The 24676-nt window shown below is 35.2% G+C and overlaps 3 protein-coding genes across 14 annotated transcripts in view; 2 read left to right on the top strand and 1 right to left on the bottom strand.

The window, feature by feature from the left end:
- Positions 1-24676, bottom strand: part of LOC114879736 (calcium/calmodulin-dependent 3',5'-cyclic nucleotide phosphodiesterase 1-like) — a 152133-nt gene that overhangs the window by 41688 nt on the left and 85769 nt on the right. The gene's annotated exons all lie outside the window — the stretch shown is intronic.
- LOC114879802 (maltase 1-like) lies at positions 3761-9019 on the top strand. The gene is made up of 8 exons (XM_029195094.2): positions 3761-3956; positions 4954-5141; positions 5380-5655; positions 6568-6807; positions 6914-7099; positions 7487-7691; positions 7985-8318; positions 8609-9019. The coding sequence occupies exons 1-8, from the start codon at positions 3794-3796 to the stop codon at positions 8688-8690; spliced, it is 1674 nt and encodes a 557-aa protein (XP_029050927.2). The 5' UTR covers positions 3761-3793; the 3' UTR covers positions 8691-9019.
- LOC114879789 (maltase 1-like) lies at positions 10089-23270 on the top strand. Of its 2 annotated transcripts, none has more exons than XM_046285419.1 (8): positions 10089-10207; positions 19553-19740; positions 19951-20229; positions 20538-20777; positions 20884-21069; positions 21506-21710; positions 22035-22368; positions 22659-23270. In XM_046285419.1, exons 1-8 carry the CDS (start codon positions 10171-10173, stop codon positions 22789-22791), a joined length of 1602 nt encoding a protein of 533 aa, XP_046141375.1. In that variant the 5' UTR covers positions 10089-10170; the 3' UTR covers positions 22792-23270. The 2 variants fall into 2 exon arrangements, with proteins under 2 accessions (XP_046141375.1, XP_029050902.2); XM_029195069.2 differs by lacking the exon at positions 10089-10207 and adding an exon at positions 17167-17348.

Here is a 24676-nt window from a genome sequence, read left to right as displayed (position 1 = left end):
AACAGTAGAAAAGCGGCGACCCCATACTACATAACGCGTACGTTGTTACGATCGCACACGGATAAGCAGAATTCAATGCGATGGTGTCAACAGATTTTCGAAAATATCTCAAAAACTAAGGCCGAGCGGCAGTTACATGTACAGCAAAAAGATATTCAAAATGTTGATTTCTACACCATATTTAAAAGTCATCGAAATCGGAGGTGCGGTCCGTAATCTAAATAATTACCTTCACCCCTGAATCTAGCTTTGCGCCTTTAGAGGTTGATTAGAACGAAATCCTGAATTATGTTTTTAATCATTTGTATGGGTGACCCTCGTAAGCAAAAACTAAGTCCGGTTTGTGTAATCCGTGTAAATAGATTTTAACCCAAAACAATACACTCTTAAGGGTCCAATTTCTAAAAATCCTCTCTTAGTGGGTGCTTACGTCATGAGAGGAATACACTACCCAAATTTCATGTATCTAGGGTCAGGGGTTTGGGCTGGTCGTTGATAAATCAGTCAGGATATTTGTTCTACTTGTCCGGTCAAACTTCGACACCTCTAGTATGTATATGCAATGTTTTGATTTAATCTCTCTGACTTTTCGCCAACTTCTATCAATTTTAGCAAAATTATAATTCAAACTATATCGCGTTTGCTATCATTTTAATCAGAAAAATCTCACCAATGCGCTAGTAAAAGTTTCATTAAAAAAAAATAAAAAATAAAAAAGTTTCATAATTGAATTGGTATTAGTCACACCGATACATTTCGGCTCTTTTCTTTGATCATTGGACCTCTCCCTCTTCTCCACTGTCTGTCCCTTTCTACGTTCACGCTTGGTTAGCGTCGCGTGTAACCCGAGATTCGACACCTCGACTGGATATATGCAATGTTTGGGTCCTAATTTCTCTTGCATATATCCAGGATTTACTGTACACGCCCAGAAACCTTCGCGGGCGTTCGCACAACAACTCACCAAAGTTTCATCGCAATCGGATGAATGGTGTAGGAACGTATACGGGACAAACAAAGAAACATTCATTTATTTATATATAGATTTCATTAAAATCCGTTTAGCCGTTTAAATGTGAAAGAGGAACAAACGATCAGCATTTTCACTTTTATATATTAGTAACGAGTAGGGATATCATGCAAACTTTGCGAGCTCCCTTTTGGGTAGCCACGAACGTGCAGTCACCTAACAGTTGGGAGCGGTAGTTAGGGAGTAGCGGGCATAGGCTCAGAGTACTGATCGCTCAACGCATTCTTACGTACTTTTACGCAGATATAATATCATTTTTATTAAAATAATATAGCCTATGTCACTCCAGAGAAGGCAAGAGTGAATTGTGTTTTGAATCTTGGACTGGTGGTGTTCGTTGACGGGCGCTGTGGCTGCCGGACGTGGGTCCTATTGTTGAAGCACTAGGTGCTGTCATTTATCTGCACGGCCGGGCGATCTTGTGGGTGATTCAAACGGCTAACTGTGCGCACAGTTCGGCGATCGGTGGATTCTGCCCACCTGGCTAGCCGTGCAGTTAGTGGTGCGTTTTTACGGCCACTTTGTCCTCTTTACCGGGACGCTTCCTATGATCAGGGTTTGTGATTTTTTGGTAAGGACCACGACGACTTGTTGCGACGTCGGCGAGACACCATCTGATACGATTGGTAAGAGAGCTCTAGATTGTGCGAATTTATATAACAGTTTGAATGATTATGCAAGTGCATGCTAGTCTTAATTTCTAGTTTTAATTTATATTTTATACTATTAGATTTTGTTTGTGTTTTTTTATGTATATATTCTTTTAATATAATTTGTTTGCTGGGATCAGGCTTTTTCCCCACTTTTGACTGGGATTTTTTACAGCCGGTACCCGTAGAGTAGAATCAGTTAGGGTTTTGTGTTATTAAAGTTATTTTTTGTTTTAACTATATATCATTTGTTTTATTTATTTACCGGTGACGCCAATTCCACCTCACGTCCTTCCTCATTTTATTGTAACTCCGAATAGTCGGAACAGAATTGTTCGAAAATGTTGCTGCGGACACGTGATTAATAATCCATCGTGTTTTCACGCGAAATTCTTCCGCAACTTGATTTACTCTCTGAGAAGGTGCACGATGAACTGTTTACAGTAAAACCTGTATAAATGCAACGAAAGAATGCTTGGATAAGTGCAACATCGCTATCCCCTCCACTTGGGGGGATCCCCCTAAGCCGAACCGAGCCGCTCGGCGAGGAAACCGTGTAATATGATCCGACCGTAATATCGATGTGACTAATACTAATTGAACGATAAAACTTTTTTATTTTTAACTTTTTCTTAATTAAACTTCTACTAACGCATTTGTGAGATTTTTCTGATTAAAATGACACCAAACACGATATAGTTTGAATTATATTTATAAACAATAGTAATCGAATAAACAACATAGAATTGACACCACAACTGAACATAAATGATATCGGCTGAATACAAAAGATGTGTACGGACTCAGAATCGGCATGTCGGCTGAATAGAAAACATGTGTATGGACACAGAATCGGCATGTCGGCTGAATACAAAAGATGTGTACGGACTCAGAATCGGCATGTCGGCTGAATAGAAAACATGTGTACAGACGCAGAATCGACACCTCGCTTGGATAAATGCAACATTAAATACCCAGAATCGACACCTCGCTTGGATAAATGCAACATTAAACCCCCAGAATCGACACCTTGCTTGGATAAATGCAACATTAAATGCCCAGAATCGCCACCGTGCTTGGATAAATGAAACCTTTGAAACCAGAGCGAACACCGCAACTGGTTTTGATGTCGATCTCTGTTGTTTTTCGCCAACCTTTAACATCAATTTTAGCAAGTAATTATAATTGAAACTATATCGTGTTTGGTACCATTGTAATCAGAAAAATTTCACCGATGCGTTAGTAAAAGTTTCAGTAAAAAAAAGTCAAAAATAAAAAAGTTTTATACTTCAATTAGTATTAGTCACACCGATACGTTTCGGCTCTTTCCTTTGATCATCGGACCTCTCTCTTTCCACCACTGTCTGTCTCTTTCTACGTTCACGCTTGGCTGGTCGTCGCGTGTAATCCGAGATTCGACACGTCGCTTGGATAAATGCAACCACTGGGTCCCAATGTTGGTTGCATTTATCCAGGTTTTACTGTACTTAGGTAACTACCAAACGTTTTTGGTTCCTTCTAAGCGTTAATGTATTTAAAAACATGTGTAACTGATTGGGCTCATAATTTAGTCATAACACTGTAACTATAATCATATACATCAAACATTTACTGCTTCATAATAAAGTGAATTTCGATTGGAAATAATTCTCTTTCGCGTAAAACGAGCAAAAGCCCAAATTACTTATTATAAAATGTTTATATCTCGATTCGTGTGCAATTTACAGAGAATCGGGCAAATTACACTTATCACAGCATTATTTATTTCCATAGTCATTAAATTTACAGCCATACAAAAGGCATAACAAGCGTACACCTGTAATGGATATCATGCGGTTATGGTATACTTATGCTGCGGAAGTTCCATTAGTGGCCCCAGAATTTACATTGTCTTATGTCTTATGATATATGCCTTATGACACGCCTCAAGAAGAAGTTAGGTAATAATAATAATAGTAATCTCCTACGAAATATCTAACCAAAGTAGTAATTACAGTACGTGACAAGTAAATGGGACTGCATAAAAGCATTGTAAATATGTATAGCATTCGTTTTTACCGTCGAAGATCATATATAAGGGAGCACCTTGATCGCACACCGGACAGTTCACATCATGAAGACCACCAACAATCTCGTTGGCATCGTCGCGTTGCTGACGGTCGCTTTTGCGTCCGCTGAGATCCAGAACAAGGGCTGGTGGAGACATGCTGTTTTCTACCAAGTTTATCCGCGAAGCTTCATGGATTCTGATGGCGATGGTATAGGTGACATAAAAGGTAAGATCGAATTCTTTACTCTCGAACGACGTTTTAAATAAAATATACGTAATTCATATCAATTATTTAATATTTAATAACATGATTACGTTATTGTATAGAAAACCTTTATTATTCTTAACAAACTTTACTAAACGAGTTCAAAATTTTGCAAAAAAAAAGAGGAATTAATATTGTTATTGTTAAATTGCACTTTGGTGATTAACCCTTGCGTTGTTGAAAACCATGGATCATTAAGAAACAAGTGAACGTCGACAGTGGAATTATCTTTTTATTTTAGCTATGATCATTAATGTATTAATTTCCGTAGGTTGAAAGGATATAATTTTTAAGATAGTCCTTTCTATTACAATCAAACTGAAATTTTGATAGGTCACAAGGCATAGCAGAAGTATGCACTACTTTAAATAACTTTACTAGAATCCTCGTTCATATGCTTCTATGGATTACATTGCCAAACGCATTTAATTTTATTAGAACTTGGCACTTGTCAGCGAATTAAACTACACATGGCAACTATCAGTGACTAGGATCCAATCTCAAAAAACTGATGGGTTCCGAAGAACAGTGAACACAGCTTCCATAATTTCCATCGTTTGTTCAAGTTTCAATTCGGATTATAAATAAAAAAAAAATCTTTCTAAAAGTAATTTTCTTGTTAGCATTATATTTGAAAACTGATTCCTTTAGAAAATGATATTGAATATTGGACTTTTCCAATTGTAGCTATAGTAGAGGCCTATTATAACCTGCCAGACGTACCATATTGTGAAATATTTCGATATGCTTGTCTTCACCTATTGCTTTCGAGTTGTTTCGCTAGCTGCTAGGGCGCGAGGGGGAAAAGCGAATTTGTTAATTTCGCGTTTCCCAATAATTTTCCCCTGTACAGCCCTGAGCGCGTAAACTCATATAGAGTCTACTGTATACGGCTTTTATTGGTCTCACATACCGATACTGATCTGTATTTGTATGTAATTATTTTCATTTTCGACAGGCATAACGAGCAAACTCGAATACTTCGAAGATTCCGGAATAGACGCGATTTGGCTGTCACCGATTTACAAAAGTCCCATGGTTGATTTTGGTTACGACATATCGGATTTCAAAGCAGTCGATCCAATTTATGGAACTTCCGCTGACCTTACGGAGCTCGCGACGGAAGCGAAAAAGAAGAATATAAAGGTACGTAATGTCATATGTATCGGTGTGAAATGTCCCGTTAAATTGAAATAAGTAGACAAAATATGATAAGAAACAGCAATGGGTATTTGATACCCTTCCTTGTAAGTTTTCGAGCGATTGATATTTCCAATCAGGTACCATGATAACACTGTTCAACAGTCATTTGCAACGTTTATGAGAAAGTTTTTTTATAACTTCCAAAATTTTCTGTTTGAAATATTCGATTCCTGATTTTTAGCTTGTTTTGGACCTCGTTCCCAACCACACTTCAGACGAACATAAGTGGTTCCAGTTGAGCATAAATCGCACTGGAAAATATGCAGATTATTACATATGGAACGACGGTATCGTAAATGAAAATGGAGAACGCCAACCACCTAATAACTGGAGGAGCGTTACCGGTGGGGTGGCTTGGACCTGGAATGAGCAGAGAGGGCAGTTTTATTATCATGAGAACTTTAAACAACAACCAGACTTAAATTACAGCAATCCTGATGTACAGCAAGAAATGAAGGTACATGTATATTTGTATGAAAATTTAAAATTTTTAACTACACTCACATACAATTAGATACGCAGGAGTAAAGATTGATTCTGAAATACTAAATGTTTGAATTATTCAGTGATCCAAAGGCAATTTTGATACTTTGTTAAGTGTCGAATGTCCTTTGTTAATTTTTCTATATTCCATACCTTTATACAGGATTGCCGATAGAAATCGTTTTACATGACCCAACCATTGGCACCATTAGCATGTCTGTGCCACCTATACATACTAATGTCGCACGATGTGCATAAGTTGAATTAGTATGTATAGCTTCATACGGCATTATTAACCCTGAAATCCCTTTTATCCCTCGATCTGGTAATGCTGTTTTTATATCAGGCATGTCGATGTGGCGGCTCGTCAGTCATAACTCTAAGTACTTTTCCACACGGCACCACCCCCACTATATGTTCTCTTTTGTTGATAATGCAGTTTGTCAAAACATTATAATTATTTTCCTTGATTATTTATCCATGTTTATGTACAGTAGAGTTTCAATAGTTGGACCGCAGGCTAACTTCCCACAGAGGCCAATTTTTTTCCAAACGTACTTTCACCAATGCTAATCAGATGTCCCAAGCATACCGTTTTTCACGCATATGATTTGTTTGAATATTCTCGATTATTTCGGAAACATTCCATTATGCTTGTTTTCCACCTGCTGTCCTGTTAGCTATCTTCACAGCCCCTAACGCGGAATGTTATCGAAAGTCTGCTGTATTTAAAATACACTTCAAACACATATATGTACATGTACCTATATATACATAGAAAGACATGCGGTTATATTCCATAAAAATGATGAAATTAAATGTTTATCTCTAGAATAATATGTATACACCAAAGATTGATAGGTAACATCATTTCTTTGCTTTTCAGGACGTTTTAAAGTATTGGTTGGATCAAGGAGTAGACGGTTTCCGAATCGATGCTGTATATGACATATTCGAGAGCAACATAACGCAAAACGAACCTTTAATTAATGAAACATACGATCCAACATTTTACTACTCTTACAATCATATTTTAACGCAAGACCAGCCTGAAACGTACAAATTACTGCAGAGTTGGCGAGATTATGTGGACGAATACGCTAGGCAAAAAAATGAATCAGAGAAGGTGAAAAAAAGAAAATTTCTTACATCTTCGATTTCAGTGGAATTTTATCGGGAAACTTCTTATTTTCCGAATGACTTAATATTGAAATATTTGTTTCATTTTACAGGTGATATTAACGGAAGCGTATTCCAGTTGGGAAAATACAATGAAGTATTACAGATATGGCTCGAACATTCCGTTCAACTTTTATTTCATAACGGACACAAACGCTAACTCAACCCCGTCTGACTTTCAAAATATTATAAATAGATGGATGCAAATGATGCCGAAAGGGCAAGTGCCTAATTGGGTGGTATGTAAATTATTTAACGCATTTCCTGCCAAGGGCGAACTGAGACTTGAATTTTTACCGGAATACTATTGCCGGGCTAACACCTGATGATCAATCCGCTTATATTTCTGCGAACTGAGAGTCGTCAACATTCGTTGAGTAAACGCAATAAGTAAAAATACATATTATATTTAAACGAATTTTCTTCTCCTTCAATTATTCGACTTTTAAAAATTCGTGGTGTGATCATCAATGGCCATTGCAACGTTCAAGGCATTAACATTATCGCACATATGGCACGCATCTATGTTAGTAGATCATAGCTAACGCGGTTGTTGCTCATAAGTCGAACGCTTCAATTTAAACAAAATTATTTTACATTCGATAAAAAGATTCACGTTTCTACAGATGGGAAATCATGATCAGGCACGTCTAGGCTCGCGTTACCCTGGCAGAGAGGATCAGATGATAATGCTGGAGATGATCTTGCCTGGTGTAGCGACTACTTATTACGGAGAAGAAATTGGCATGGTGGACTACACCGGACTCGAAATATTCGATCCTCGTGATAGCTGTCGTACACCATTCCAATGGGACGACTCTATGAATGCAGGTAAGAGTTAGCTAGTATCTGATTTCGGAAGTGTGCGAGGAGTTGAATGTATTAGATTGGGTTGGGTAAAAATTGGTTGAATTAAATCGTGTTGAATCGGGTTGAGTTCTTCCTGATACTCGGGTACCCGAAATTTGCGGGTTCTCGCGCAACTCTACTAATTTCATACTACGATACACTAATTTTGAGCAAAAAAGATATCGTGGAATTATATCATCCCTTTCATATATAATTTGATCAATCTTGAAAACTTAAGATTCAATGTATCTTCTGCAATTAAAATCTACTCGCAGGTTTCAGTAATGCCAGCAAGACGTGGCTACCCGTTCACAAAAACTACAAAACTCTGAATTTGAAGAAGCAGAAAACGGATGCCGTGTCTCATTACAAGCTTTACAAAGCATTGATTACTCTGCGAAAGAGCAATGTACTCCAACATGGCAAGCTGACCACGGCAGTTTTGAACAACGACGTATTGGCTGTAGTACGGAGTATCAAGAAAGAAGCAGTGACGCTTTTGATAAACTTCTCTTCAGAAAAAAGCGTTACAGTTGATCTGACAAGTATACTGCCATACGCCAGTGCTACTGTAATCCTGAGTAACGTGGGTTCCAATGTGCAGTCAAAGTAAGTAAATTATATGGATCCCAATTAATATTCGTGTTGAGTGAATTAAATTAGAATAATTATTTGATAAATCTGTCAGAATGTTTCGAATTTAAGTTATGTTTAATTTGAGAACTTTTAGAAAATTGTATTAGCGTAAGATCCTAAGAATTTTACCAATGTTTTCTCTGGAATTTATTGCGACTAACTTATAATGGTAATACAAAAATCATGTCGGGTGGGTTTAAAATGGAATTAATTTTGATATGTTAAAAGTCTAAAAAACGTTCCTTTCTACTGTTGTATTTCAGCACCAAATTTGCATCATCAAAGGTCACTGTTCCTCCAAAAGTGTCGATGGTGCTGCATTCGGGCTCCAGAATAACCAACTAATCTGTTGTTCTGATTATTCTGGTGTTGGCACTTGGTTCGCACTTCCGGTTATAACAGAAACTTATTCGGGTTACGTTTGTAAGTGCCCTTGTAATCTAGGTATCGAGTAAAGAGGCTAATATTATTGTTACGACGTGATGAAAAACACTGATTAATGTGTGCATCAAAAATCGTCGAGTTCCTACCGTACTTAATCACGTAAATTTCCGAATGATTAATTCTTAAACAAGATACAATCGTGTTTATCAATTATTATTTATTAATACGCGTGTAGAATAAGAGGGAAAATTATTTTAAAACGATATAAATAAACGGAGTTGGATGATGTATATGGTGTGATTTAGTATTTCTCCTATAAAATCTCTTCTTTCTAACATAATTGACCCGAGTGACATTATTTCGTTCATGTATTATTTTAATGAATCGGTAAGTGCAAACTACTTTGCTTAGTAGCACTCAAAGTTTCTGCACTAAATAAGTAATGATATTAACGAGTTTACAGATTTTTTATAGACGCTTAAAACCTGCTTCTTCTTGATATAATAAACAATTGGAACTTAAAATGTTCGTAGGAAGAGTTGTTCGAAAATCTTGCTGCGGACACGTGATTAACAACCCATCGTGTTTTCACGCGAAATTCGTCCGCAACTTGATTTACTCTCTGAGAAGGTGCACAGTGAACTGTTTACTTAGGTAACTTTAGTGTATATTCACTAAATAGAAATTTAAAAAATTCTACCATACGTTTTGGGTTCCTTTTAAGCATTAATGTATAAAAAAATACGTGTGACTTATTGGGCTCATAATTTAGTCATAACACTGTAACTATAATCATACACATCAAACATTTACTGCTTCATAATAAAGTGTATTTTGATTGGAAATAATTCTCTTCCGCGTAAAACGAGCAGAAGCCCAAATTACTTATCATAAAATGTTTATATCTCGATTCGTGTGCAATTTACAGAGAATCGGGCAAATTACACTTATCACAGAATTATTTATTTCCATAGTCATTAAATTTACAGCCATACAAAAGGCATAACGAGCGTACACCTGTAATGGATATCATGCGGTTATGGTATATTAATGCCATGGAAGTTCCATTAGTGGCCCATAGAATTTACATTGTCTTATGTCTTATGATATATGCCTTATGACATGCCTCAAGCAAAAGTTAGGTAATAATGATAATAATAATCTCCTACGAAATATCTAACCGCAGTAGTAATTACAGTAAGTGACAAGTAAATGGGACTGCATAAACGCATTGTAAATAAGTATAGCGTTCGTTTTTACCGTCGAAGCTCATATATAAGAGAGCACCTTGATCGCACACCGTACAATTCAAATCATGAAGACCACCACCAATCTTATTGGCATCGTCGCGTTTCTGACGTTCGCTTTCGCGTCCGCTGAGATCCAGAACAAGGGCTGGTGGAGACATACTGTTTTCTACCAAGTTTATCCTCGAAGCTTCATGGATTCTGATGACGATGGTATAGGTGACTTGAAAGGTAAGATCGAATTCTTTACTCTCGAACGACGTTTTAAATAAAATATACATAAGTCATATCAATTATTTAATATTTAATAACACGATTACGTTATTGTATAGAAAACCTTTTATTTTTAACAAGCTTTACTAAACGAGTTCTAAATTTTGCAAAAAAAAAAAGGAATTAATATCGTTATTATTAAATTGCACTTTGGTGAATAACCCTTTCGTTATTGAAAACCATGGATCATTAAGGAAACAAGAGAATGTCTACAGTGGAATTACCTTTTTATTTTAGCTATGATCACTAATGTATTAATTTCTATAGGTTGAAAGGATATAATTTTTAAGATAGTCCTTCCTATTACAATCAAAGTGAAATTTGGGTAGGTCTCAAGGCATAGAAGAAGTATGCACTACTTTAAATAACTTTATTAGAATCCTCGTTCATATGCTTCTATGGATTACATTGCCAAACGCATTTAATTTTATCAGAACTTGGCACTTGTCAGCGAATTAAACTACACATGACAACTATCAGTGACTGGGATGCAATCTCAAAAAACTGATGGGTTCCGAAGAACAGTGAACATAGCTTTCATAATCTCCATCGTTTATTCAAGTTTCAATTCGGATTATAAATTAAAAAGAAAATCTTTCGAAAAGTAATTTTCTTGTTAGGATTATATTTGAAAACTGATTCCTTTAGAAAATAATATTGAATATTGGACTTTTCCAATTGTAGCTATGGTAGAGGCCTCTTATTACCTGCCAGACGTACTATCACCAATATTGTGAAATATTTCGATATGCTTGTGTTCACCTATTGCTTTCGAGTTGTTTCGCTAGCTGCTTGGGCGGGAGGGGAAGAGGCGAATTTGTTAAATTCGCATTTCCCAATAATTTTCCCCTCTATAGCCCTGAGCGCGTAAACTCATATGGAGTCTACTGTATAGAGCTTTTATTTTGTCAAAAAGTTTAACATACCCAATAATGAATTTATTGATCTCACATACGGATACTGATCCGTATTTGTATGTAATTATTTTCATTTTCGGCAGGCATAACGAGCAAACTCGAATACTTCGAAGAATCCGGAGTAGACACGATTTGGCTGTCACCGATTTACAAAAGTCCCATGGTTGATTCTGGATACGACATATCGGATTACAAAGCAATCGATCCAATTTTTGGAACTAACGCTGACCTTGAACAGCTCGCAAAGGAAGCGAAAAAGAAGAATCTAAAGGTACGTAGTATCATATGTATCGGCGTGAAATGTCCCGTAAAATTAAAACAAGTAGACAAAATATGATAAGAAACAGCGATGGGTATTCGATACCCTTTCTTGTAAGTTTTCGAGCAATTAATATTTCCAATCAGGTACCTAGATAACACTGTTCAACAGTCATTTGCAACGTTCATGAGAAAATTCTTTTACGACTTCCAAAATTTTCTGTTTGAACTATTCGTTTCTTAATTTTTAGCTTGTTTTGGACCTCGTTCCTAACCACACTTCAGACAAACATAAGTGGTTCCAGTTGAGCATAAATCGCACTGGAAAATATGCAGATTATTACATATGGAGAGATGGGATTATCGTAAATGAAACTGGAGAACGCCTTCCACCTAATAACTGGGTCAGCGTGTTCAATGGGTCGGCTTGGACCTGGAATGAGCAGAGAAGACAGTTTTATTATCATCAGTTCTATTATCAACAACCAGACTTAAACTACAACAATCCTGATGTACAACAAGAAATTAAGGTACATGTATATTTGTATGTAAATTTTAAATTTTTAACTACACTCACATATAATTAGATACGCAGGAGTAAAAATTGATTCTGAAATACTAAATGTTTGAATTATACAGTGATCCAAAGGCAATTTTGATACTTTGTTAAGTGTCGAATGTCCTTTGTTAATTTTTCTATATCCCTTACCTCTATACAGGATTGACAATAGAAATCCTTCTACACTAGAATAATATGTAAACATCAAAGACTCTTAATGTTCCATTGAACTACATACGTATTAATATTCATAGTTAACATCATTCCTTTGCTTTTCAGGATGTTTTAAAGTTTTGGTTGGATCAAGGAGTAGACGGATTCCGAATCGATGCAGTACCATATTTGATCGAAAATAATATAACGCAAGACGAACCTTTATTTAATGACACATATAATAAAACACTTCACACATCTTACAATCATATTTTAACGACAGACCAGCCTGAAACGTACAAATTAGTGCAGAGTTGGCGAGATTATGTGGACGAATACGCTAGGGAAAAAAATGAAACAGAGAAGGTGAAAAAAAGAAAATGTTCTACTTCTTCGATCCCAGTGAAATTTTATCGGGAAACTTCTTATTTTCCGAATGACTCAATATTGAAATATTCGTTTCACCTTACAGGTGATATTAACGGAAGCGTATACCAGTTGGGAACATACAATCCAGTATTACAACAATGGCGCGCACGTCCCGTTCAACTTCAAATTCATAGTGGAAACAAACGCTAACTCAAAGCCGTCTGACTTTCAAAATATTGTAAATAAATGGATGCAAATGATGCCGAAAGGGCAAGTGCCTAATTGGGTGGTATGTAAATTATTTAACACATTCACTATCACGGGCGCACTGAGACTTGAATTCTTACCGGAATATCATTGACGGGGTATTCTCTAGTTTACGGGTCCTAATTTTTCCAAACACCCGATGCTCAGTCTGCCCCGTTCACTGCGAACTGAGAGTCGTCAACATTCGTTGAATAAACGAAATAAGTAAAAATAATATACATATATTAATATTTAAACGAATTTTTTTTTCTTTCAATTATTCGATTGTATTAAATTTGCGGTGTGATCATCAATGACCATTGCAATAGTTCAATGCATTAACATTATCGCTACACATGGCACGCATCTACGTTAATAGATCCTAGCTAACGCGGTTGTTGTTCAGAAGTCGAACGCTTCAATTTAAAAAAAATTATTTTACATTCGATAAAAAGATTCACGTTTCTGCAGATGGGAAATCATGATCGGGTACGACTAGGCACGCGTTACCCTGGCAGAGATGATCAGATGATAATGCTGGAGATGATCTTGCCTGGTGTAGCGACTACTTATTACGGAGAAGAAATCGGCATGGTGGACTACACCGGACTTAAAATATTCGATTCTCGTGATAGCAGTCGTACACCATTCCAATGGGACGACTCTAAGAACGCAGGTAAGAAGATTTTGCTAGTATCTGATTTCCGGAAGTGTGCGAGGAGCTGAAAGTATCAGATTGGGTTGGGTAAAAGATGGTTGAATTAAATCGTGTTGAATCGGGTTGAGTTCTACCTGATACTCGGGTACCCGAAATTTGCGGGTTCTCGCGCAACTCTACTAATTTCATACTAAGATATTCTAATTTTGAGCAAAAAGGATATCGTGGAATTATATCATCCCTTTCATATATAATTTGATCAATCTTGAAAACTTAAGATTCAATGTATCTTCTGCAATTAAAATCTACTCGCAGGTTTCAGTAATGCCAGCAAGACGTGGCTACCCGTTCACAAAAACTACAAAACTCTGAATTTGAAGAAGCAGAAAACGGATGCCGTGTCTCATTACAAGCTTTACAAAGCATTGATTACTCTGCGAAAGAGCAATGTACTCCAACATGGCAAGCTGACCACGGCAGTTTTGAACAACGACGTATTGGCTGTAGTACGGAGTATCAAGAAAGAAGCAGTGACGCTTTTGATAAACTTCTCTTCAGAAAAAAGCGTTACAGTTGATCTGACAAGTATACTGCCATACGCCAGTGCTACTGTAATCCTTAGTAACGTGGGTTCCAATGTGCAGTCAAAGTAAGTAAATTATATGGATCCCAATTAATATTCGAGTTGAGCGAATTAAATTAGATTAATTATTTGATAAATCTGTCCGAATGTTTCGAATTTCAGTTATGTTCAATTTGAGAACTTTTTAAAAATTGCACTAGCGTAGAATACTAAGAATTTTATCAATGTTTCCCTGGAATTTGTTGCAATTAACTTATGATAGTAGAACAAAAAATTATGTCGGATGGGTTTAAAATGGAATTAATTTTGATATGATGAAAGTCTAAGAAACGTTCCCATTTACTGTTGTGTTTCAGCACCAAATTTGCATCATCAAAGGTCACTGTTCCTCCAAAAGTGTCGATAGTGCTGCATTCGGGCTCCAGAATAACCAACTAATCTGTTCTGATTATTCTGGTGTTGGCACTTGGTTCGTACATCCGGTTATAACAGAAACTTATTCGGGTTACGTTTGTAAGTGCCCTTGTAATCTAGGTATCGAGTAAAGAGGCTAATATTATTGTTACGACGTGATGAAAAACACTGATTAATGTGTGCATCAAAAATGGTCGAGTTCTTACGGTGTTTAATCACGTCAATTTCCTAACGATTAATTCTCAAGACACGATCGTGTTTATCGATTATTATTTATTGTGTAGAATACGAGGGAGAATTATTTAAAACGAGTTAAATAAACGGATTTGAATGATACATATCGTGTGATTTAGTATTTCTCCTATAAAATCTCATCTTTCTAACATAATTAACACTAATAACATTATTTCGTTCATGTATTATTTTAATGAATTGGTAAGTGCAAACGAGATTGCTTTGTAGCATTCAAATATTCGGCACTAAATAAATAATTATAATAATGAGTTTACAAATTTTTAGGGACACATAAAGCCTGCTCCGTCTTGATATAAAAAAAAATTGGAACTTAAAATGTTCGCACGAAGAGTTGTTCGAAAATCTTGCTGCGGACACGTGATTAACAATTAATCGTGTTTTCACGCGAAATTCTTCCGCAACTTGATTTGTTCTCTGAGAAGGGCACGGTGAACTGTTTACTTAGGTAACTTTAGTGCATATTTACTAAATAGAAATAAAAAAATTCTATCAAACGTTTTGAGTTCCTTTTGAGCGTTAATGTATTAAAAAACGCGTGTAACTTATTGGGCTCATAATTTAGTCATAACACTGTAACTATAATCATACACATCAAACATTTACTGCTTCATAATAAAGTGTATTTTGATTGGAAATAATTCTCTTCCGCGTAAAACGAGCAGAAGCCCAAATTACTTATCATAAAATGTTTATATCTCGATTCGTGTGCAATTTACAGAGAATCGGGCAAATTACACTTATCACAGAATTATTTACTTCCATAGTTATTAAATTTACAGCCATACGAAAGGCATAACAAGCGTATAACCGTAATGGATATCATGCAGTTTATTAATGCCGCGAAAGTTCCATTAATGGCCCCTGAATATAAGACACGCCTCAAGCAGAAGTTAGGTAATAATCTTCTGCGAAATATCTGACCAAAATGGCATTTAAGGCACGTAACAAGTAAACTGGACTTCGTAAAAGCATCGTAAAGAAATATAGAATTTTGTTATTAATAAATTGTTTGTACTTCTTTTCATAGCTCAATGTATTAAAAAGAAACATTCAATATTTACATGGTACGTAGGACACGCTGTACTAAATAAAAAAGTTTTAGTAAACACAATTCTCAGTAAACACACAGTGATTGACTTACTACTGGATTCTTGATATTTTCAAACGATATTCCAAATGATAAACAGACCAATTGCCGGTCAAATTCTCTGCTATGAAATATGCGTGGAAATTGAACAAAGATAATCAGGACGATAGGTTTAAGGTAACTCCAAAAACCAAAATCAATATTTCTTATTTTGTGACTAATTCAGTAAAATCAAAATATTTCTTAATTTAGAATTAAACTACAATGTGTTTAACAGATACAAATATTGAAACGAAGCTATATGACAAAATTTTATTTCATATTTTCGTCTCATTTCCTTATGTCAGACCTTAATTTCGTTGATAGTTTAATTAATTACATGTTAAAATTTTATATAAGGTATGAACTATCAATACTATAGTATATTGTCTTAGAACCCATTGTTTCACACAAACACGGTCGAACTGATAGCAATGCACATGAAAACAAATCAAAACTTCCGATAGTTATTGTTTCTTCCTTCACGTTAACTGCTATCAATGATAACATTATCATTAATCAGAAACTTATTATCTTGAGAGTAAATCAACAATGATCAATAACGTTTAGAAATCTCAAATACTCTGTTCCTCTATTAATTTACGTCAAATAATGCTACCAATAAGACTACCACCAACAGTCCAAGAATTAAAAAAAAAAATTATTTCAATTTTGTTAATCAGACTAATTTTTCGGAGATCATTGGCACCAGTTCAAAAGATATAGTTTTGAGAAAGGTGCATAAGGTTTTTTATGCAGTTTTGATAAAACTAGTTATATTAATGACTATGTATTTTGTCAGTTCACCAGTATACAAGAAATCTCTTTTTTTTTACATGACATATGTATGATTTTTTTGACATAAACACGACATATTGTATTTCTATTTAAATCTGCTTATGAGTAATAAAAAATGTTTACACTAAAATCACGTATGTTTACCTTAATTCGTGCAACAATGTAGTGGAAATTATTTATGAATCAGTTTAATATTAATACACATAATTTCAATAGAAGTTAGTGCACATTATTTGACGTAACTAGAAGCTTCTTCTGGAGTAGGCCAGGTTCATTTTAAAAATTTCGAAGTTTCGAATCTTGAAATTGTAGAATTTCAAGATCATAAAGATATGCCAGTCCCGATTTTTAGCGGAACCAAGTCCATCGCGGCTTTTAATTAGTTATGCCAAGTATCGCTCGTTTCTTCGAGGATTTCAACGATCACACAAGGATCGTTCGATGAACGTGGTCGTCGACGAGTCGCATCCTCGTTCAATTTTACGATATGCCGTTATCGCTCTCAACTTCTTATCGCGTCGCAACGAGTCAGCGTTCTTTTTTACCGTCGAAGCTCACATATAAGGGAGCACCGCGATCGCGTGCCGCACAATTCAAACCATGAAGACCACTAACAATCTCGTTGGAATTGTCTTGTTGCTGACGGTCGCCTTCGCGTCCGCTGAGATCAAGAATAAGGGCTGGTGGAACCAAACCGTTTTCTACCAAATTTATCCACGAAGCTTCCAGGATTCTAATAACGATGGTGTAGGTGATTTGAAAGGTAAGATCGAATTCTTTACTCTCGAACGACGTTTTAAGTAAAATATACGTAATTCATATCAATTCAATATAATTTAATAACATTCTATACATTATTGTATACAAAATTTTTATTATTTTTAATAAGTTTTACTAAACGAGTTCAAAATTTTGCAAAAAAAAAGGAATTAATATCGTTATTGTTAAATTGCACTTCGCTGATTAACTCTTTCGTTATTGAAAACCATGGATCATTAAGAAACAAGAGAATGTCTACAGTGGAATTACGTTTTTCTTTTAGCTATGATCATTAATGTATTAATTACCATAGGTTGAAAGGATATAATTTTTAAGATAGTCCTTCCTATTACAATCAAAGTGAAATGTAGATAGGTGATGAGGCATAGCAGACGTATGCACTACTTTAAATAACTTTATTAGAATTTTCAAAATATTCAGAGCGAATCTGATATGAAATATGATTGTACGTTCGTTCTTTTTCATGTTTGGTTATGATCGCTATACAAGCTGTGGAATAAAATTTACGATCGTGATTAAATTGTTCATGGGAGAGAAGGTGTCTCGGTTTCGTAACGCGATGAGCATCGATAATTCTTGCGTCACGAAATCTGAGACCTGTGTTTGAGGCCATTCTGTCCGTTCTCCAGTAGCGCTCGAAAGATTGTGAAAAAGTGAAACAGTTGGTCCATCGATCGCGTCATTCTCATTGTTACCGTTGACACAATTTCCAACTTATTTCCAAATTCTTTGCATCGATTTTATAAAATATATCATTTTCAAATTTCGATTATTACTCAATTAATTTTATATTTTTAAAAATACAATGGTTTCAATTTCTAATTTAAACTTTTCACTTGCTATTCTATTCTTTTTTGCTAGGCAAAATAAGCATGTGACTGGGGCTCGATGAAAAGGGGGGCCTGCACAGAGTTGTTTCTAATTACTGGTTAAAATAAATAAATCCGCTGACTTCGACTTTTAAATTTAAATAAAAAGTGTGTATGTAAGAAGGGCTCTAATTTTCATTCTATGCCTAGGGTTCGAAAAATTATAGGCGCGCCCCTGATTTTTCGCGAACACCCGACATTCAAGATGTTAGTACAATATTTTTTAAAACAACATTCCTGAATTTCATCTTGCGTTTTATACAATTCCGTTTCTCAAGAATGACATAATGTGCAATAACAAAAGATAAGAGTGATTCAGTAGTATGTAATTGCACTTCTGACAGTCTACTTCCTTTTTTTAATGCAGGTGATGTAACATACGTTACACGTTTAATAGTAAATAGAAGAATGTATGTATAGTCTTACAAAAAGTTGCTATAGTAACATTTTGTTTAATATAAAAAGTTTCTTTTGTGAACAAGATATAAATACTTATCATTAACGAGTTAAAGAAATGTTCACTATCTACTTACATTGATAAACGAGGAGATACAGTTATCTGCACTTGCCACTTACCTGAAACAAAAATAAAAATAATTGCAATAATGTGTCGATAATACTTATGATAATACTATTTCATAACGGTCTATAATAGCTAAATCAGATAGTCGCATAATAAAACAGGAAATTCTGTACATAAGAAAGGATACCTTAATATGTGAAATATACGTTTAAGTATTAGATTTTTCTTCGTTCATATGCTTATATGGATTACATTGCCACACGCATTTAATTTTATCAGAACTTGGCACTTGTCAGCGAATCAAACTACACATGGCAACTATCAGTAACTAGGATACAATCTCAAAAAACTTATGGATTTCGAAGAGCAGTGAACACAGCCTTCATAATCTCCACCGTTTGTTCAAGTTTCAATTCGAATGATAAATAAAAAAAAAAATCTTTCTAAAAGTAATTTTCTTGTTAGCATTACATTTGAAAACTGATTCATTTAGAAAATAATATTGAATATTGGACTTTTTCAATTGTAACTATAGTAGATTTTCGATAATTAACCACTCGCTAACTGTTCGCAGTCTTCGCCTCTTGCTTTCGAGTTGTTTCGCTAGCGCATTTGTTAGCTTCCCGTTTCCCAATAATTTTCTCCTCTACAGTCTTGAGTGCGTAAACTCATAAGGAGTCTACGGTATACAGCTTTTATTTTGTCAAAAATTTTGACATACCCAATAATGAGATTATTGATTTCACATACGGATACTGATCCGTATTTGGTTTTAATTATTTTCATTTTCGACAGGCATAACGAGCAAACTTGATCACTTCAACGATATCGGAGTAGGCGCGATCTGGCTGTCACCGATTTACAAAAGTCCCATGGTTGATTTTGGATACGACATAGAAGATTTCCTAGAAGTCGATCCAGTTTTTGGAACTTCCGCTGATCTTAAGGAGCTCGCGGCGCAAGCGAGAAAGAAGAATATAAAGGTACGTAGTATCATATGTATCGGTGTGAAATGTCCCGTAAAATTGAAATAAGTAGACAAAATATGATTAGAAACAGCGATGAGTATTCGATATCCTTTGTTGTAAGTTTTCGAGCAATTCATATTTCTAATTAGGTACCATGATTCATTAGAAAATTCTTTTACGACTTCCAAAATTTTCTGTTTGAAATATTCGTTTCTTAATTTTTAGCTTGTTTTGGACCTCGTTCCCAACCACACTGCAGACAAACATAAGTGGTTCCAGTTGAGCATAAATCGCACTGGAAAATATGCAGATTATTACATATGGAACGATGGGATTATCGTAAATGGAACTGGAGAACGCCTTCCACCTAATAACTGGGTCAGCGTGTTCAATGGGTCGGCTTGGACCTGGAATGAGCAGAGAAGACAGTTTTATTATCATCAGTTCTATTATCAACAACCAGACTTAAACTACAACAATCCTGATGTACAACAAGAAATGAAGGTACATGTATATTTGTATGTAAATTTTAAATTTTTAACTACACTCACATATAATTAGATACGCAGGAGTAAAAATTGATTCTGAAATACTAAATGTTTGAATTATACAGTGATCCAAAGGCAATTTTGATACTTTGTTAAGTGTCGAATGTCCTTTGTTAATTTTTCTATATCCCTTACCTCTATACAGGATTGACAATAGAAATCCTTCTACACTAGAATAATATGTATACATCAAAGACTTTTGATGTTCCATTGAAGTAGATATGTATTAATATTCATAGTTAACATCATTCCTTTGCTTTTCAGGATGTTTTAAAGTTTTGGTTGGATCAAGGAGTAGACGGATTCCGAATCGATGCTGTACCACACTTGATCGAAAATAATATAACGCAAGACGAACCTTTATTTAATAACACATATAATACAACACTTCACGCATCTTACAATCATATTTTTACGAAAGACCAGCCTGAAACGTACAAATTAGTGCAGAGTTGGCGAGATTATGTGGACCAATACGCTAGGGAAAAAAATGAAGCAGAGAAGGTGAAAAAATGAAAATGTTCTACTTCTTCGATTCCAGTGAAATTTTATCAGGAAACTTGTTGTTTTCCGAATGACTCAATATTGAAATATCTGTTTCATCTTACAGGTGATATTAACGGAAGCGTATACCAGTTGGGAACATACAATCGAGTATTACAACAGTGGCGCGCACGTCCCGTTCAACTTCAAATTCATAGTGGAAGCAAACGATAACTCAAAGCCAGCTGACTTTCAAAATATTATAAATAAATGGATGCAGATGATGCCGAAAGGGCAAGTGCCTAATTGGGTGGTATGTAAATTATTTAACACATTCACTATCACGGGCGCACTAATTGTAAGACTTGAATTTTTACCGGAATATTATTGACGGGCTCTTCTGTAGTATACGGGTCCTAATTTTTCCAAACACGCGATGCACAGTCCGCCCCGTTCACTGCGAACTGAGAGTCGTCAACATTCGTTGAGTAAACGCAATAAGTAAAAATAATATACATGTATTAATATTTAAACAAATTTCCTTTTCTTTCAATTATTCGACTTTCAATTAAATTCGCGGTGTGATCATCAATGACCATTGCAATAGTTCAATGCATTAACATTATCGCCACATATGGCACGCATCTACGTTAATAGATCATAGCTAACGCTGTTGTTGTTCATAAGTCGAACTCTTCAATTTTAATAAAATTATTTTATATTCGATAATAAGATTCACGTTTCTGCAGATGGGAAATCATGATCGAGTACGTCTAGGCACGCGTTACCCTGGCAGAGAGGATCAGATGGTAATGTTAGAGATGTTATTGCCTGGTGTAGCGGTTACTTATTACGGAGAGGAAATCGGCATGCTGGACGACACCGAACTTCGTATATACGATTTTCGTGATGGCTGTCGTACACCATTCCAATGGGACGACACTACGAATGCAGGTAAGAAGATTTTGTAAGGTATTTTATTTCGAAAAAAGAAAAAATATAATTTAACTAGTGTCTGATTTCTAGAAGTGTGTGAGGATCTGAAAATATCAGGTCGGGTTGGGTAAAAATTGGTTGAGTTGGATCGTGTAGGATCGGGTTGAGTTCCACCCGATACTCGGGTACCCGAAATTTGTGGGTTCTCGTGCAACTCTACTAATTTGATACTACGATATTTTAATTTCATACTTTTTAAATATCACCCCTTTCATATATAATTTGATCAATCTTGAAAATTTGAGATTCAATGTATCGTCTCCAATTAAAATTTGCTCGCAGGTTTCAGTAATGCTAGCAAGACGTGGCTACCCGTTCACAAGAACTACAAAGAACTGAATCTGAAGAAACAGAAAGCGGATGCCGTGTCTCATTACAAGCTTTACAAAGCATTAACAACTATGCGAAAGAGCAATGTACTCCGAAATGGCAATCTGTCCCTAGCAATTTTGAACGAAGACGTGTTGGCTGTAGTACGGAATATCCCAAAAGAAGCAGTGACGCTTCTGATAAACTTCTCTCCAGAAAAAAGCGTTACAGTTAATCTGACAAGTATACTGCCATACACCAATGCTAAGGTAACCCTGACTAACGTGGGTTCCACTGTGCAGTCAAAGTAAGTAAATGAAATGGATCCCAATTAATATTCGTGTTGAGTGAATTAAATTAGATGAATTATTTGCTAAATCTGTCCGAATGTTTCGAATTTAAGTTATGTTCAATTTGAGAACTTTTAGAAAATTGCACTAGCGTAGGATTCTAAGAATTTTACCAATGTATTCTCTGGAATTTATTGCGACTAACCTATGATAGTAAAACAAAAATCATGTCGGGTAGGTTTAAAATGGAATTAATTTTGATATATTGAAAATCTAAAAAACGTTCCTTTCGACTGTTGTGTTTCAGCACCAATTTTGCATCATCAAAGGTCACTATTCCTCCAAAAGGGTCGATAGTGCTGCACTCGGGCTCCAGCATAGCCAGCTGTTCTGTTCTGATGATTCTGGTGTTGGCACTTGGATCGTACTTCCGGTCGTAACAGATACTTATTCAGGTTACGTTTGTAAGTGCCCTTATAATCTAGGTATCGAGGAAAGAGGCTAATATTATTGTTGCGACGTGATGTTTAACGCGTTATGCAAATGTATAATTCGTCGTACAAAAACACTGACTAATATGTGTATCAAAAATCGTCGAGTTCCTACGGTACTTAATCACGTCAATTCCCTAACGATTCATTTTTAAACAAAATTTGACACAATCGTGTTTATCAATTATTATTTATTAATACGCGTGTAGAATAAGAGTGAAAATTATTTTAAAAGATATAAATAAAAAGAGTTAAACGATGCATATGGTGTGATTTATTATTTCTTCTATAAATTCTCTTCTTTCTAACATAATTAACCTTAACGACATTATTTCATTTATGTATTATTTTAATGAATCGGTAAGTGCAAACGAGTTTGCTTTGTAGCATTCAAAAATTCGGCACTAAATAAATAATTATATTAACGAGTTTACAGATTTTTATGGACACTTAAAGCCTGCTTCTTCTTGATATAAACAGAATTGGAATTTAAAATGTTCGCAGGAAGAGTTGCTCGAAAATCTTGCTGCGGACACGTGATTAACAACCCCTCGTGTTTTAACGCGAAATTCATCCGCAACTTGATTTACTCTCTGAGAAGGTGCACGGTGAGATTAATCAATAACTTAATTACGTTGGCGCGTAATTAACATCACGTAAAATTTCTCCGCGTCCCATGTTTCTGGTCGGAAAACATCGCCTCTTGAATCGTGAATTCGAGCGTGAAAACAATAACAAAGCACTAGCTACGTAACGAATGGTCGACGTTTAAACTGAAATTAGCCGGAAAATTGTATGAACGCGACCATTCCAACAATCGTATTCATTGATCTATTTAACACGTTCGTCGTTACGCTGATGTCGTCTAAAATGAAAATCACCTAAAATAACGCATAGTACACTCGCAGACAAAATCTTCCTCAGAAGAAATGATAATGTCCCGAGTTTCCACCCTTCCCCTTAGGCATCCCCGAAGAGAATGACGAAAATTTGAATTAGTATTTACTTTGTTATTCGTACTTTTTAGTTATATACTAAATTTTGTAATATTCAATAATTCAAAATTATATTATTTTGTTTCTAAATTACTTTCTATGTTAATATTGTCAAAAATAAAATTTTGAAAGTTCTTGTTTCCCCTGTCTGGCCATTTACCTTATGCAAACCTGATTTGATCATGAATGTATTCAAGTTACGTAATATTGTATCGTAATTACAAGCTACATACAGTGGTCTTGTAAATTTCTTGAAATATGTGCTCGTGAAAGTCTTACGTAAAGAACATCATCGAGAAATTCGTTGACTTTTGATAATATTTCTTCATATAACGTCATTAATTTATAATTATCTCGTAACCAGCGTGAAATTTATTTTTTAAAGATCTTGACGCGGTGAGCGAATGGATTTATTCTAAGGAATTACCGCTCAGATAATTATCATTAAAGTGGATAGTTTCGTTTAATGTTGAAATACTCTTAAGTAATCTCATAAAAAAATCCATCTTGGAAAAAAGAAATGTTTTAATTTATTAAATTAATAAGCAACTGAGAAAACGATGCTGTGTATCCTCTTGTATGCACATTTAAGTTTTTCCTGTTGTAATAATTCTTATTAATATGAAGATAATTAATAATATCTAGCACAATGTAATTACCTAAAACATTATACCTGCTGGTCGTTAATCCGCGTTGCGTGTTTTGCTAAATTATTTCGCTTCTCTACTGAATACAAAACATGATTTATAGCCTTTCTTGATGCCCCTTGTAGAAAAGAAACTTACTCTATCACGTGGCGTCATTAAAGTTCTTCTGAGATACTTTTTTTTTAAATACAT

The sequence above is a fragment of the Osmia bicornis genome, chromosome 4 (assembly GCF_907164935.1).
Source record: "Osmia bicornis bicornis chromosome 4, iOsmBic2.1, whole genome shotgun sequence".
Lineage (NCBI taxonomy): Eukaryota > Metazoa > Arthropoda > Insecta > Hymenoptera > Megachilidae > Osmia > Osmia bicornis.
The sequence above is the reverse complement of the archived record's forward strand: the minus strand, read 5'-3'. Positions and strand labels throughout refer to the sequence as shown.

Coding starts and splice junctions, on each gene's coding strand:
- LOC114879802 (XM_029195094.2), top strand. CDS start 3,794: ATGAAGACCACCAACAATCTCGTTGGCATCGTCGCGTTGCTGACGGTC. Junction 3,957..4,953: donor TGGTATAGGTGACATAAAAG/GTAAGATCGAAT, acceptor CATTTTCGACAG/GCATAACGAGCAAACTCGAA. Junction 8,319..8,608: donor GGTTCCAATGTGCAGTCAAA/GTAAGTAAATTA, acceptor GTTGTATTTCAG/CACCAAATTTGCATCATCAA.
- LOC114879789 (XM_029195069.2), top strand. CDS start 17,186: ATGAAGACCACTAACAATCTCGTTGGAATTGTCTTGTTGCTGACGGTC. Junction 20,778..20,883: donor AAAAAAATGAAGCAGAGAAG/GTGAAAAAATGA, acceptor TTCATCTTACAG/GTGATATTAACGGAAGCGTA. Junction 21,070..21,505: donor GGCAAGTGCCTAATTGGGTG/GTATGTAAATTA, acceptor ACGTTTCTGCAG/ATGGGAAATCATGATCGAGT.